A 14,721-nucleotide genomic window follows, 5' to 3' on the forward strand; every position below is an offset into this window, starting at 1 on the left:
CGATGTTCCCCTCCCTTGCCCTCCTCTGCCGCCTGCCGAGCGGCCGCGCCGCGCCGGGGGGGTCCGGGCGTGGCCTACCCCTGCTCACTGCCGTGCGCCTTGCGGTGCTTTCAGCAAATACAGAGCAACTTCATCGTGGTGATACACCCCGGCTCGACCACCCTGCGGCTCGGCAGGGCCACGGACACGCTGCCCGCGGGCATCCCCCACGTCATCGCGCGGCGGCACAAGCAGCAGGGGCAGGCGGCCTACAGAGACAGCTGGCTCCTCAGGGACGGCCTCAACGTAAGCCGGCGCCGCGCACCCGTGGCACGTCCTCGAACTTGCTAAAATGGAGGCTTTAACCGTATTTCTGTTGCATTTCTTAGTTGTGTAATGCATAGCCTCTCCTCACGCGTGGTGATTTTCCAGAGAACGCTTCTCAAGACGAACTTTTTTACCATTTAACGTAGATGCCACCTTACTTAAGTCAGTAGATTTGCACCAGTCTGTTTTATTTGATTTATTTGAAGTATATCTAATCAATTGATAGGTTGAGGGTTTGTACGCATTGATTGATCTGTGGTCTGATACCTCACGCAGTATTTCTGTTTATGGAATGCCAAGCTGTAGAACTAGATTTGGACTGCTTGGATAACATAGCAAGTAATTCTAGTCCAATCTGCTCAAAAAAATATATGTAAGTGACCTTACTAATAATTTGGATCTGTACAAAAACTCATTAATCAAATCAATGTCACTAATATTAAACCTTACCTTTTAATAATTGAGAACTATTTAAATATTTTTGCTCCTACTTAGTATTTCTGTAGTTAAATTGGTAATATCCTGAGCTCATCAACTCTGGAGACAAAGTCCAGCAGCCATTACAGTCAGTTAAAAGATTCCAGTTGACTTAGACAAATAAGTGATGGGAACTGTAATATTAAAAAGTTGTTTTACAAATAAGCATATGTTCACTGTACGATACGCAAACTTTCTGTCCTTTCTGCAGCCTATCAACTACAGTAATGATTTCATTGTTTAATAATAGCTTCAGTATTACCAGCATACAGACACGTAGTTAAAAGTGTTTACATCGCATGTTTGTGGGTTTTGTTTAGAAACCTGAAAGTACTGAGCAGAGACAAAATGGCCTTAAAATGGTGGACCAAGCAATATGGTCCAAAAAGATGTCAAACGGTGCAAGGCGTATACCAGTGTCGCCTGATCAGGTAACGCATTCTTAAGATTTTTATTCTGTTGTTTGTTCATGTAGTCATTTGGTGTCATGCTGCGTTTTGGTGGACAAGAATAGATATCCTTTATACAGCTATGTATGACCTAATTCTGAAGATCTGAGGAAATGAAGATTTAAAATGGTTCTTCAAGGGCCAGGGTCAGGGGATGTTTCTTTTTTTCTTTTGAAAAAAAGAAATTCCCTCAACAGTCAGAGTCCAATCTAACTGTTAAGCAGGTATTCTGCTTTAGCAGTGCTGGGGTCGCCCTGGGGATTCTCCACCATAAGAGCTCCCAAGAACTAGCAAGGGACATCAGTTCACATACACATAAATCATACCTATTCATTAGATTTTCTGGAAAGGGGTGTCTTATGATAATGAGGTCCTGGAATTCATTTACATGGTCCGAGCATGTGTAGTAAAAATAGAGTGAGGGTCTACCATGGTCAAGGGAAGAAGTAAGCAGTCTTCTTCACAGTGTTCACTAGTTGACCATCTTTCCAGAGCATGTGCTGTGAAGTCCAGGTGCCTTCTTCCTAAATTAGCAAAATCATCCTCCCTAGATAGGATCTCAGTGTCCTTTTGTTTGAGTCCCCCTTATTTTAGTTTGCCCATTCTAGGAGTTGCCCAGTCTGCTATCAGTGATTTAGGTAGGGAGATCTAAACAGACAAACAGGCTTAGGGAAACAGTTAAGGAGTCCTTGGGAAACAAAAAAAACCACAAGCAAGTTCGAAACGAAGTAAAACACAAGCAAAGCTTTCATGCATCAGCAGTTTAGTCTTCAGAAATTCATTTGTTTGAACCCTTTACATTTCATGCATAAAAAATGACTGGTAAAATTCTTATCTACAGCATTTGTTTTGATTACATTTCAGGCCAGGTCATACAACAGACAAATGCGGCCAGCTATTTTAGATCACAGCTCTGGGGCCAAGTGGACAAACACGTCAAATCATCCTGAATTTTTGGTAGGAGAAGAGGTAAGATTCATTTTCGTGCAGAAACGAGGCTTCATATTATGTTTTAATGCAGCTGTGTAATCAGAGGCAGTTTGCTGTATGTTAGTATGTACTGAAATACACATAAATTTAGTCAAACAACGCTTTGCTATGGACTAACTAAATATTTATTATCATTCAGCAAGACCAGACAGTTTCCCCCATTTGTCTAACCAGTATCGTGGATCCTTTGCTGCTATAACTTAGCGTTTCTGCCAGGACTAGGTGAGAGCCTTAGCTGTGTCATATAATTCAGACAAAAGCCAAGAAACTGATAGAAGAATCAGTACATGGAATCACTGCTGAGTAATTAGGTAATTCATGAGCTTCAAAGAGTCTTTATTTTAGTTAGTAATTAGAGATAATGGAAAAATATACTGTTATGTTTGGTAGATGTCCATGGCTATGAAAATTCAAACAATTTAAACCATGTATTTAATGTCTTTTTTTATTTTAATGCTGTTAAAAATAAATCCACTGTCTTGCTGTCACATCGGTCTGAGTGCTGCTGTATGTCTTGTTGTATCTGCTTCTGAAATACTTCTCTGGTATTTATTACTAATCTTTTTGGAAGAGCAATGCATAGAACATTGTCTCTTATTTTCAGGCACTGTATGTTAATCCGCTAGATTCTTACAATATACATTGGCCTATTAGAAGAGGGCAGTTGAATCTCCACACAGGACCTGGTGGCTCCCTCACTGCAGTATTAGCAGACCTTGAAGTTATATGGTCACATGCAATACAAAAATATCTGGAAATACCGTTGAAAGACCTAAAGGTGAGCTGTGAGCATATGAATGTGGGCTGTATCGACTTCTGTAAATGTTACTATAAAAGAAAAGCAACCTGCTGTGATTGGTAGCTTCTTTCTTACAGGTGGTTTTCTAAACAAATAAATTCTTTCTGCTGGTGAACATGCTTCCTAAGCCTTCATTTGGAATTTTGTCCATGTCTTTAAGACAAAAATTATTAGTAGAACTTCTAATAAGGAGGTTTGGAAATGTCATTACAGAAATTTCAGTCTTTGTCTGTTCGGGGTTTTTTTGTTGACTATACAGGAGGCAGCTGATGAACAGTTACCTAATACTTGCATAAATTTTTGTCCCTGCTGAGTAGGTGTTTTTCTCATATCTGATGTACTTATAAACATTTTAGTGGCCTACAACTTTGTACTTACTTGAACTCATTTTTTAAATTTTTAAACCTTCCCTTTACATAACTTTGCTTCTTTTAATAGCTTGTATATTATGCTTTCTTCCTTAACATCAGGTATTCAAGAATAGAGATACAATAAAAATAAGTTTGTAATAAAAATAAATTTCTCAAATAAAGAGAAACTTAATCTGAGAGCTGGCTTTAATTTACTGTTCTTATCTTCAGTACTATAGATGCATTTTACTAATTCCAGACATCTATAATAAACAACACGTGAAAGAACTGGTAAATATGATCCTAATGAAGATGGGCTTCTCAGGTAAAACCATACATAATCAAGCACTTATTAATAGTATAAAGATAGTTTTTTTCATTTAAGGCACATTTTTGCACATCAGTCCCAGTTTGGCTGGGACTAGCACCTTTCACCTTTTGATATTCCCATAACTGTTGTCCTTTTTTCATGGGGCAAAATTGTTGGGTAGCATTGAAACAAGTTTCTTGGTTTGCTATTATGTATTCCAACTGTGGCCTTCGCACTTCAGCTGAGATAAGTCGCAACAGTCTGATTTCTCAAGTATTTCTAAAATGCACAGTGTTAACTCTACAGAATGCTAAGACTCTTTGACTTCAAAAGCGTATGATGTAAGATGCTGCTACTGTCCTCTCTACAGGATGACATAATAGGAGGTTTCAGAGTTGTCTTAAGTGCATACACTAAATATAAAGAGCAGTAAAATTAAAAAAAACCCAAACAAGTAACTGTTAGATGCTTCTGCATATTTGTTTTTAGATTGGAAAACCCTCCAGTGGAGGGGAAAAAAAAAAAACAATAAGCAATCAGTTTCCTTTCAGTTGTTGGAAGTTTCTAGCTAGTCTTTGGGAAAGAACTGCTGTAGTCTTAGATACCTTTCTCTGATTTCACATTCAGAGAAAACACAGAAAGTCATGAGGGACGGCACAGTTAACCCAACCATAGTTAATTTGACATACATCAGAGCAGTACTACCTGTGGTGCTGCAAAGTCATTTTTCAGTATTGGTTATGTGAGGAATGAACGGGAAGGAGGCTTAAAAAGTGGACAAGAATAAGTTAAATGGTAGAGACTAGTCAAACAGTAAGTTATATATAAGATGTTGGAGATTAAAACTGCTGTTGATTAATAATTAAGCACTATAATGTGCCAACAGTTTCCAAGTCTTACTCAGCAGAATATGTGCTTAGATATTGTTTAAATAGTGAACCTGTTAGCCTCTTCTGTATTTAATAGAAGATGTTCATTTTACAAAAAGAAGAGACTTCCCATCTGAAAGAATTAAGAAGGTGGTAATTAAACTCTGCAAAAAGAAAGACTATCATGAGACATAAATTTTGTTGAGATACATATATATATGATTTGTTTCGTCATGTTAAAATGAACAAGCCATATTGTCTTGCTTTTTGAACAGAATGGGTCTAAATCATACTTTGATTCCTCCCCAGTGTTTGCATAGAAGGAATGTGAACAGTACCTAAGAATACTATCTAAAAATGTACTGGCACTAGGATGGAAGAATTTTCAATGGAAATGAGTTAGCTGCAGAGGAACTGGAACAATACTAAGGAAAAAATACAAAGCATCATACATGAAAGTGAAAGTCAGAAAGTATCATTAATAACTCTTCAAAGTGCCATTTCCTAAATAATAATTTGGTGAAGAGCTGAACTAGTTATACAGCATAAGTAAATTCTCTTAATCTATCTAAAAACATTTGTCATTGAAACAGTAGTTTTACTTAGTTTTTGTCTGCAATGCACAGCTCAGTCAAGGAGGTTTTTTCCTTCACTGGCTAGAAGTACAGACTGAAGCTTCCAGTAGTTCTCAGGTTTAAGTATAGGCTTGTGGTACAAACACAAAGGTACTCTTTTACAGAGTAGGTTGAAAGGAAAACAGAGCATGAAATTGGACCTTGTTTTATAACTACTTAAAGAGCATATCTAAGATGCTAATGGTAATGATATTTGATTAAAACTAAAAGAAATCTGGGAAAATACTTCATGTGCATCTGATAACCAAGACCCTGCAGTACACCCTAAACAAAGTCTGGTGGCACTGTCTTTAATCTTGCAAAAAGTAAAACCAGTTGAATATAGGCATCCCCCCTGCTCTTAGCTTTTCTCAGGACATTAAGGGCTTACCTGACAAAAAAAATCTGTAAATCCTCCCCCCCCACCCCATCTTCACTAAATACACAGACTTTCAGTGCGGAGTCAGGCTGTTAGTAGATTTTAAAAGACATTAAGATGTCCTCTAAGTGTCAGCAACATGGCTTTGGAGCTTGGCATAAATTGGATATAATTTTTTCTCTTACTGCTAGGAATTGTTGTACACCAGGAGTCTGTCTGTGCTACATTTGGAAGTGGTTTAAGCAGTGCATGTATAGTAGATGTGGGAGATCAGAAGACAAGTGTTTGCTGTGTAGAAGATGGTGTTTCCCATCGCAACACCAGGTATCTTCTCATGTGCAGAATTATTATCAGTATGTACTTAACTTGTTTACCAAAGACTTGCCTTTTAACAATGAGAAAAATTTTCTATAAATATAGAGGTGTTTTACTGTGAGCCATGTAGCAGGGTCGTCATGTTACAATATGAACCTTAGAGATTTGTGTCATCTTTAAAAGAAGAAAATGGGCGGAACTGCTACTGTGCTTTGCAACTATGTGGAAGTCATGATCACAGCATGTCTAAAATGTTTCTTGTATTCCCGTGCATGGTACTGTAGAAGGCCAGTATTTAAGCAAATAAATAAAATAATCTCTCTGCTTTAGACTGTGCCTTGCATATGGAGGATCTGATGTATCAAGGTGTTTTTATTGGCTTATGCAACGAGCAGGATTCCCATACAGAGACTGTCAGCTAACTAATAAGTTGGATTGCCTGCTACTTCAGCACCTAAAGGAGACATTTTGTCATCTAGACCAGGTGAGAAGGGAAAAAAAGGGTATTCTCCATGTAATTTTTCTTTCCTTTACAGAATGCAGCTCTGGGGAACCGTTTTGTGAGTCTACAATTCCTTGTAAACGGAATAAAATGAAATATTTTATTCAGTAGAATACTAGCAAAAGCTGGAGAAGCTTTAGACTTGAAGTATTTGTAACTTGTTTTATTTTTCTTCTAGTTGAAAGGAATCCCTACTCTTAGAAAGGTAGTTTCTTTGTTCTTATTACTGAAAGAAGTTGACAGTCGCTGCATATTTGCTGGTTTTTAACTTCGGTTTTGTAAGATCTGCCAGCAGGTCTCTTCGTTTTGAACAGATTATCATTATAGAGGCTTAGGCATGTAGAAAGCTGTTTTGGCAGATCATGCTACAGGGAAAATACTTTAAAAAGAGTTCAAGAATAGGTAAATGAAATTCATAGTCTGAAGAGTTTTGTTACTTTTTGTTGTTTCCTACAGTTTAAATAGATATGAGTTTGATAGATATGAGAGGTACAATTTTTTATTTGCATTGTTTTTGACTTCAGGATATTTCTGGATTGCAAGATCATGAGTTCCAAATTCGGCATCCGGATTCTCCAGCTTTATTATACCAGTTCCGATTAGGGGATGAAAAATTACAGGTGATTTTTTTTTTTTTTTTTTTTTTTTTTTTTTTTTTAATTACAAGAATTATATTCAGCATTCAGGCTCAGCACCTCACTTTGTATCAGTCCAGTGCTAGTAATCCCATGTGATTTATGGATTGTTCTTAATTTATGCTTGTTGATAGTTTTAAAATTAATTACTATATGTATGAATGGGCTTAATACAGCACTAGTAGATGCACAAGACTTCCTAACTAGCTTTAGCCAGAATGGTTCTAACTTCAACCGAATATGATAATTATCCTTCAAGTGCAAGGAATGAATGCTAATTTTGCAAGTTTTTCAGCTCACCATTGAATTTTCTAATTGTGTAACAAACTGCATTTGAGTACTTATTTTATCATACAGTGCCAGAATCTGTAAAAAAAATTATGTACCTGTACTTACATACACGTACAAGTGTATTTGCTGGGATTAATTTAAATTATACAAAGATTAAGACACTTTAGCTGTTTACAAAGCTATTTTGAGAAAAATATACATTTAATTTTGAATTGTGAGAGAAGTAGAACAAGGTTTTCTTTTTTTTTTTTTCTAAATGTCAAAAAAAAACCCCACCCTATAGTAAAACCATGCCAAATCTCTCATTCTTCAGGCTCCAATGGCTCTCTTTTATCCAGCAACTTTTGGAATTGTTGGACAAAAAATGACAACGTTGCAACACAGGTCACAGGGTGACCCTGAGGATCCTCATGATGAACATTATCTACTAGCCACACAAAGTAAGCAAGAGCAGGTGTGTGAATGCTCATTTTCATTGTTATTTAATGGAGGAGTAAAACCAGGACTCTTTAGCTTGTCTCAGAAACCAAAGTTTGTTACCAGGGTCAGAATCTTTAAAGTTTAGTGTAAGGAATTATGGATGTCTAGACAAGTCTTTAGCACTGTGTATTCTCAGAGTCTGAGGGCTTCATGTTATGACATTAGTAAGTCTGATGCAGTTCAAAATAAACCCCTTACTTTGAAAGTGGGGATTAAAATGCAAATTATATGAGGTAATAATACAGTGCTTAACCTTTTTATGCAGAAGGGTGAGGGGGAAGTACAGTGGTGCTTAGTTAAGTGTTTGTATTGCTCTGTTACCTGCTGAAGATCTTTCTGCATTTATAATAGTTCAACTTGTTTTCTCTTTTTTAAGTCTGCAAAAGCTACAGCTGATAGAAAATCTATGTCAAAGCCTGGTGCATTTGAGGGAGACTTGAGAGGCCAGGCCGCGGACATTTCGGAGAGAATCTACCCACAAGAAGTAGAATTGGGATCTTCCCAGGGTGATTGTATGATATCTGGAAATGATTCAGAGGAACCTTTAACTGCACACATGTCCAGGAAAACAGCTATTTCTCAGTTTGAAGGCAAAGCCTTGGGCCTTGATAAAGCCATTCTTCATAGTATTGACTGCTGTGGTAAGAATCACTTGTGTACAATTCTGTAAAACATGCATGCTGGTGTGGATTTATAGTAACTCCTGTATTTTACCAAAGCAGGACATACGTCCTTAAGTTTTACTATCTCTAGAGTAGCTATACTTCTATGTTGAGGTTTCTTGAGCTAGACATTTTGAATGTCCAAGAAGAAGAATTTTAAAAGCAAACACCCATTTCTGTCTGGTTTGACTTGCAGTTAATCCTTTATACTACCAATAGAGGCCATAATAACTTTAAAAGCCAGATACATTTATATATATATCCATTTATTCCAGCATCTGATGATACAAAAAAGAAGATGTACAGCTCCATCTTAGTAGTGGGAGGAGGTCTTATGTTTCATAAAGCTCAAGAGTTTCTTCAGCACCGAATTCTGAACAAAATGCCACCTTCTTTCAGAAGAGTCGTTGAAAATGTTGAAGTCATCACAAGACCTAAGGTATACTGTTAACTCATAGCTACATCGTTAATAAACTATGATTGGTTAAAATCTTTGAAAGATTAAAAAAATACACTCTTTCAACACTGCAGATCAGTTGAATATTTGTGGAGATTTAGGAGAGCTTTCACCTCATAACATAACTGTTCACTTACAGGCAGGAAGTTGGAAGCATAGCAAGAGTGTCACTAAAATGTTTATTAACTGAAATGTTTAAAGGCCATGTTCTTAAGCAGTTAGTACTGGCCCGTGAATTTAACCTGTCTGTTCAGCAAGAAATTGTGTTAGGGTTATAACCTAGGTTATAATTACAATTATAAACTAGATTAAGGTAAAAGAAAGTATGGCATTAAAAGAGCAATTTTCATTTAGCATTAATGAGGCAAAATTTGTAAAATCAAAACTTGAGTGTATTTCAGAGCCTCCGTTGCTGAAGGCAGGATTTTCATGACATGTCTAGAAGGCATCTTAAAAAAAAAAAGTGACTTCTTGAAACATCTTAAATATCTTTTTATATTTTAATCTCACTTCTTTTTCTGAATAATTTTGAAAAACTCTTCTCCCCTCTCCCCCATGATACTAAGTGATAAATACTGTTCGAAAAATGAGGATACAGCTTTTGAGGACTGTGCAAAATTAGACCAATGACTGTGTACAATCTCTGTTTTGAATTTAGGATATGGATCCCCGCTTAATTGCATGGAAAGGAGGTGCAGTTTTAGCCTGCCTTGATACAACTCAGGAGTTATGGATATATCAGCGAGAATGGCAGCGCTTTGGTGTCAGAATGTTACGAGAGCGAGCTGCATTTGTATGGTAACAGATATGTTTACAGTGGAACCTGCTCCACTGAGGATTCCTTTCCCCAAATGGCCCTTTTTTTTCCAGTGCAGATGTATTCATCTTCTGCCAATAGATATTTTTGTATTTTATTAAAATTAACTTCAACTGAGATTTTTCCCAAAGTGGTGCAAAAAATCCTACTCATAGTGCATGTTACTTCAGCGTTGCTATATGTCATCTGTTGAATTGTATGCATTGAATTCTGTGTAGAGTATCAGTCATATCCAAATTAACTACATTTATATGGTACAGGTTATGTATATTAAAATTGCACAGTGTGGGAATTTGTGGTCTAGAATATTGACGTGGCAGATATTAAGCCAAGATTCATTCCAGATACACGTACATAGAAGCAATAGCTGAAGAGTGCGGGCTGTGAGTTCAATGCCTTATTCTGATTCCTACTCTAATGTTTCCAGGAGATTAAATTGTTACAGAAGTGATCATCATGTAAAAAGTGAAATGGAGAACCTACAGTTCTGTTGGTATTTTGCTTATATAATAAATTATATTATTCAGCGGAAAGACTTAATTCAGAACTGGAGCATTTTTTCCTTGTCTGTTTTCATCATCTAAAGCTGTTGTTAGCTTCTCATTATCCATGGTAGTTATCCACCTTTTCCCCTATTTAAAAAAATCCACTATAATACACCCAAAAGAACTAGATGCATTTTTATATAACCCATATAAACCTCAGTCCTGTGGTACAGGTACATGGGATTTTGCTTGCAAAAAATAATTCTTACAGTGTTATTTGTTGGTGTTTTTCTTCTGTAATGAAGGCTGCCACCCCCAGATCACACCTCAAACCCATATCTGCAATTATAATCTAGATTAAAACTATGAAAACACTTCTAACTATGTAATAAATAATCAAGGACCAATGAATGTAGTTCATTAAAAGAACACAGTAACTGGTTTCTTTTTAATCCACTTTCATTAAAAATTCTGAAAAGATATCTATCCAAATTATGCTGTAATCTTATCTGAAACTATTTTACTGCAGGCTGTGGTTACCTTCTTGTTTTTATTTAAGACTAGGACCTTTGGGCTCTCTTTTATTGAAGACTGCATATAATACTTCAAATTTTACTCTGACAAGTTTAGATGTCATTGCTGGTGGGCAATTCCCTTCAAAAGCACAATACTCATTTCAACTAAAACAGTAATGTAGCCCTATCTGGATTATCCTAAAGCAAACTTGAGAGAGTTTCTACTACAACGATACCTAAAGGCAGTCCCCTTCATGTGATCTTATGTCATCTGAAAGGATGCTTGCAGCAGAACTCGAAAGAACAAGAATTACAGAAATACTAAAGTTCAAAAAAGTGAACTCTTACCTTGGTCTGTGATGTGATGCAAGCTACTGCAGCAATAATACTACAAGTAGAGCAGCAAGGAGAAAACCTACAAATCTTCCAGGTGAACTGGTTGTGAGGATCTCTAATAGAGAACCATCGCTTTGAAACAAGTCTTGTGCAGTTGAAAAAGCCAGTATTGCTTACAAAAATCACCCACCTCTATTCTAATGCATACATACCTTGAATTGCATGGTGACTGCCAATGACACTTGTTTTTACATGCAGCTATTCCTACAAATATTTAACGAAAAAGTAAAACATCAACTTCTGTTCTCAATTGAAATTCAAATTCAAGGATGCAAACATAACCCTAAGAGCAAAATTTATCCATAATGTATTTAATGAAATGTGCTAACATGAAATGTTGAGTGTCTCTTTAGAAGGAGATTACATTACAACAATTATATTTTACATCTATATGTACTTCTCATCACAAAGATTTTAAAGTACTTTAAAGAAATATTTAGGTACTACAGCCACTTTTGAGGTTTAATAGATGACAAAAACAACCATTAACTGTACTTTGTGAAAGTGATTATTATCCATTTTGTGAGAACAATGGAGAAAAAACAGTATTAACTGCCATAAAAATAAAAGGATGCTATATATTTCGAAGTTCATATGGTCTCTGCAACAGTATTTGAGCAGTATACTAAGAACAGCTCAGGGAACATATCTATTAATATTTAAGCCCTGAGTAAAAATGAGGAATTGAAGGAGAGACATTGAGCAACTTTCTGAAAATGAAGATCAAAGAGCTCAAACATAGAAACAAACCCTAAAGCTCAAGTTTTCCACTATATCCCTATTTGTGCCATTGAGTACTAGCCTACCTATGAATGACCAGTAACATGTAGGTCCATGATACTCAGTGTGCCAAGTGACAAGACTCAAATAATTAGGTACAGAAGCTTAAATTTTGTACAAAAAAGGTCAACAACACAACACATCAACCACAGATAGGGCTTGCATGTACACACATACATCTAGTATTTATTTGCAGCCTTCATCATTATACACAAGGGCAATTTTTTAGCATCTAATGAAAACTTCTTACAGAATGCCCTACTAATAACGGATATATTTTTCTTCTACTGTCAACATGGCTGAAAAAGAGATGGGTGCCTTTTTGCTGTATGCTTACAAGTAGGATTGACTCAACAAGATGGAAGCCCTGTCTCCATACTAGCTTGGAAGATCCAAACAGGGCAGCTCTAGAAAATGGAAACTGAAAGGAATAATGAAGACACTCTTTAAAACCAAACAAACAAACAAAAAACAACAAAAAAAAAAGTCAGTGTGCAGCAGGACACTGCATGACAGAAAATGGGTGAGGACAGTACTGGAGAAAATCAACAGAAGGTGACAAAAAACATTCATATGATAATGATGGGACAAAGTATCAGAAAAGATCAGATGCTATTTCTCTGAGCTAAGGACAGAAGTGACGATCCTCTGAGTAACCACAGATAAAGTAGCATCACTGATTTCTACAAAATGACAAGAAACCTGTGAAATACTGGATACCTGCAGGAGTAGCCCTTGCAATGAAGTGTGAGACTCCTCCATTTTTTTCATGTTCAAAACAGTGAACACAGCCAGAATTTTGTGCTACAGGTCTGCCTCTGCTTAACTGCTGAAATTACTCTGTTGCTTCATAAAACTTTTTTTTTTTTTTTTTTAAGCTAACATCTCATCAAAAGAAAAGTCTTTGGGCATCAGGAAGAAGAAACACTGAGGAGCTGGGGAAAATCTCCTAGAGTCAGGGCAGACAATTCTTCCATGAGGGAATGGCTATTTGAGCAGCTGATTCAAATAACTATTTCTAACCACCCCTTACCATAACTGCTGGATACTTTTAATTATATGGTTGGTACACTGTATAGTGAAGCTAAAATAATTTAAACTTTTAAAGTATTTTGAACACTATAACTGATTTTTAATACTTCTAAATACTACTGTGTTACACTACACAGAAGTGCACCTCAAAGGCTTTTTTTTCTTGCTGTTATCAAGGTGCTGCAGAAATACTCAGAACTATGATAATAATTGTAGTCCACAAACGTTTATTGAAAAGACATGAGAAAATGCCAGGCATAGAAAGAATGCATTGCACTTCTAGAATATTCCCTGTTTCTCCCCAGTTAGATTTTATAACCTTGGTACAGGGAACATGGGATTCAAGTCGAAAAATTAAGATGTGGAGTTTAAAAGACTACCATGAACTCTCGAAGTTCACTTCCACTAAGAGTGAACTGAGGAATTTTCACCGTCACTTGAGCAGCCAGACATGAACAGGCACAACGCTGTGTACTAAGTTGGTCTTTCCAACCTGAAGTTTTCCCTTGCATATAAGAAAAGTTTCAATAAAAAGACAGGCTAGAAAAAAGTGACAGAATATTCAATTATCATTTGCCTAATGTGAGAAGAATAAACATTATTATCATGACTTTCAAAAGTGGCTCATGATTTTTTTAGTTTTCTTTCCTTAAGGTAAGAGAGCATCAGCCTGGATTCTAACACATCAAGGACTTACATCTAACCACTGCTTTGCAGATTTAAAATACTAACAGGTGCTCATGACCCTTGGTGCTCTGCTAAACAGAACAGTAATATTTAAAATTCAATTCTGTTTTCTTTTATAGTCCTTGCAAGTTATTCATAGCTGAATACACTTTCTCATAGAAAATCAGTGCAAATTGTTAGTATTAGCCGCAAAATCAGAAAATGTAGAAAACCTGGAGCAGGTTAAATTACAGAAAATCCTGAATAGTTGCTAAACCTAGAGTATCCATATAGATAACACAGCAAACTCACTTTTGTTTCTTGTCTACTTCAGTCAGAGCTTTTGTAGCTTAAAAAAAATAATGTCCTGCTTTTGTTTACGCTTCTGACACCAAAAATAATCCTGATTTATGCTAACCTATTTTCAGGAATTAGGCCCACAGAATTTTAGCATGTGGACCCATTCATTACTCTTTAGCAGTTTTGGTTCTTTCCTGGTTTTCTATATTGTTTTATTCTGTAAATCTTATATCTGTACTGACTAATCCACTTTTTCCTGTTGTGGTTGTATTTACAGTGTCTCTAATTGTTAATTTTTTTCTATGGCGAAACACAAATTACTTATGTCCTTTATGCGAGAATTCATTTTTTCTTTTGACTTTGAACTATAATCTCAAGCATGGATATTTCCATGCTTTTTTCCTAGTAAAACATTTCAAATTTCACTGTAGAACGTCTTGTCATCAGCCTGTAAAAACCAGCTTAATAGAAATCGTGTTCCACTGACTGCTCCAACGAGAAGGTAAGTCTGTAAGGAAGAAGCTATAATAAGACAAAGTAATTTAATACCTCCCCTCCCCTCTTTCACAATTCTTTCAAACTTTGACAAAGATTTTAAAAATTGAGGTGAAAAGACCTTTTAGAAATCTCCTGCCCATCACTTAAGTCGGGTCCGGAGCTGATAGTTCAGTTCTACGTGAACATAACATGATACAAATCGCCTTCACCTTCGCTGGAAACCGGCTTCGCAGCCGAGGTGCCAACACTGCCGAGTGCTTTTGCTTTAAGGAGAAAAACCGCCCTTTGCCTGCCCGCCGAGGGCTGGGTGACAGAGCTGCACTTCTCTCCCGGGACGGGGCTGCGGC

The 14,721-nt window shown here is 36.6% G+C and overlaps 1 protein-coding gene across 1 annotated transcript; it reads left to right on the forward strand.

Moving 5' to 3' along the window:
• Window positions 1–42: 42 nt before the first annotated feature.
• Window positions 43–10,237, forward strand: ACTR8 (ARP8 actin related protein 8 homolog). Its single transcript, XM_026857566.1, has 12 exons — window positions 43–285; window positions 1,104–1,214; window positions 2,097–2,201; window positions 2,827–3,000; window positions 3,603–3,696; window positions 5,735–5,867; window positions 6,189–6,342; window positions 6,885–6,980; window positions 7,600–7,740; window positions 8,143–8,407; window positions 8,704–8,867; window positions 9,544–10,237. Exons 2-12 carry the CDS (start codon window positions 1,143–1,145, stop codon window positions 9,685–9,687), a joined length of 1,542 nt encoding a protein of 513 aa, XP_026713367.1. The 5' UTR covers window positions 43–285; window positions 1,104–1,142; the 3' UTR covers window positions 9,688–10,237.
• Window positions 10,238–14,721: the final 4,484 nt, after the last annotated feature.

Source organism: Athene cunicularia (genome assembly GCF_003259725.1).
Source record: "Athene cunicularia isolate RWA chromosome 12 unlocalized genomic scaffold, athCun1 chr12_part1, whole genome shotgun sequence".
In the NCBI taxonomy this organism is placed as follows: Eukaryota; Metazoa; Chordata; class Aves; order Strigiformes; family Strigidae; genus Athene; species Athene cunicularia.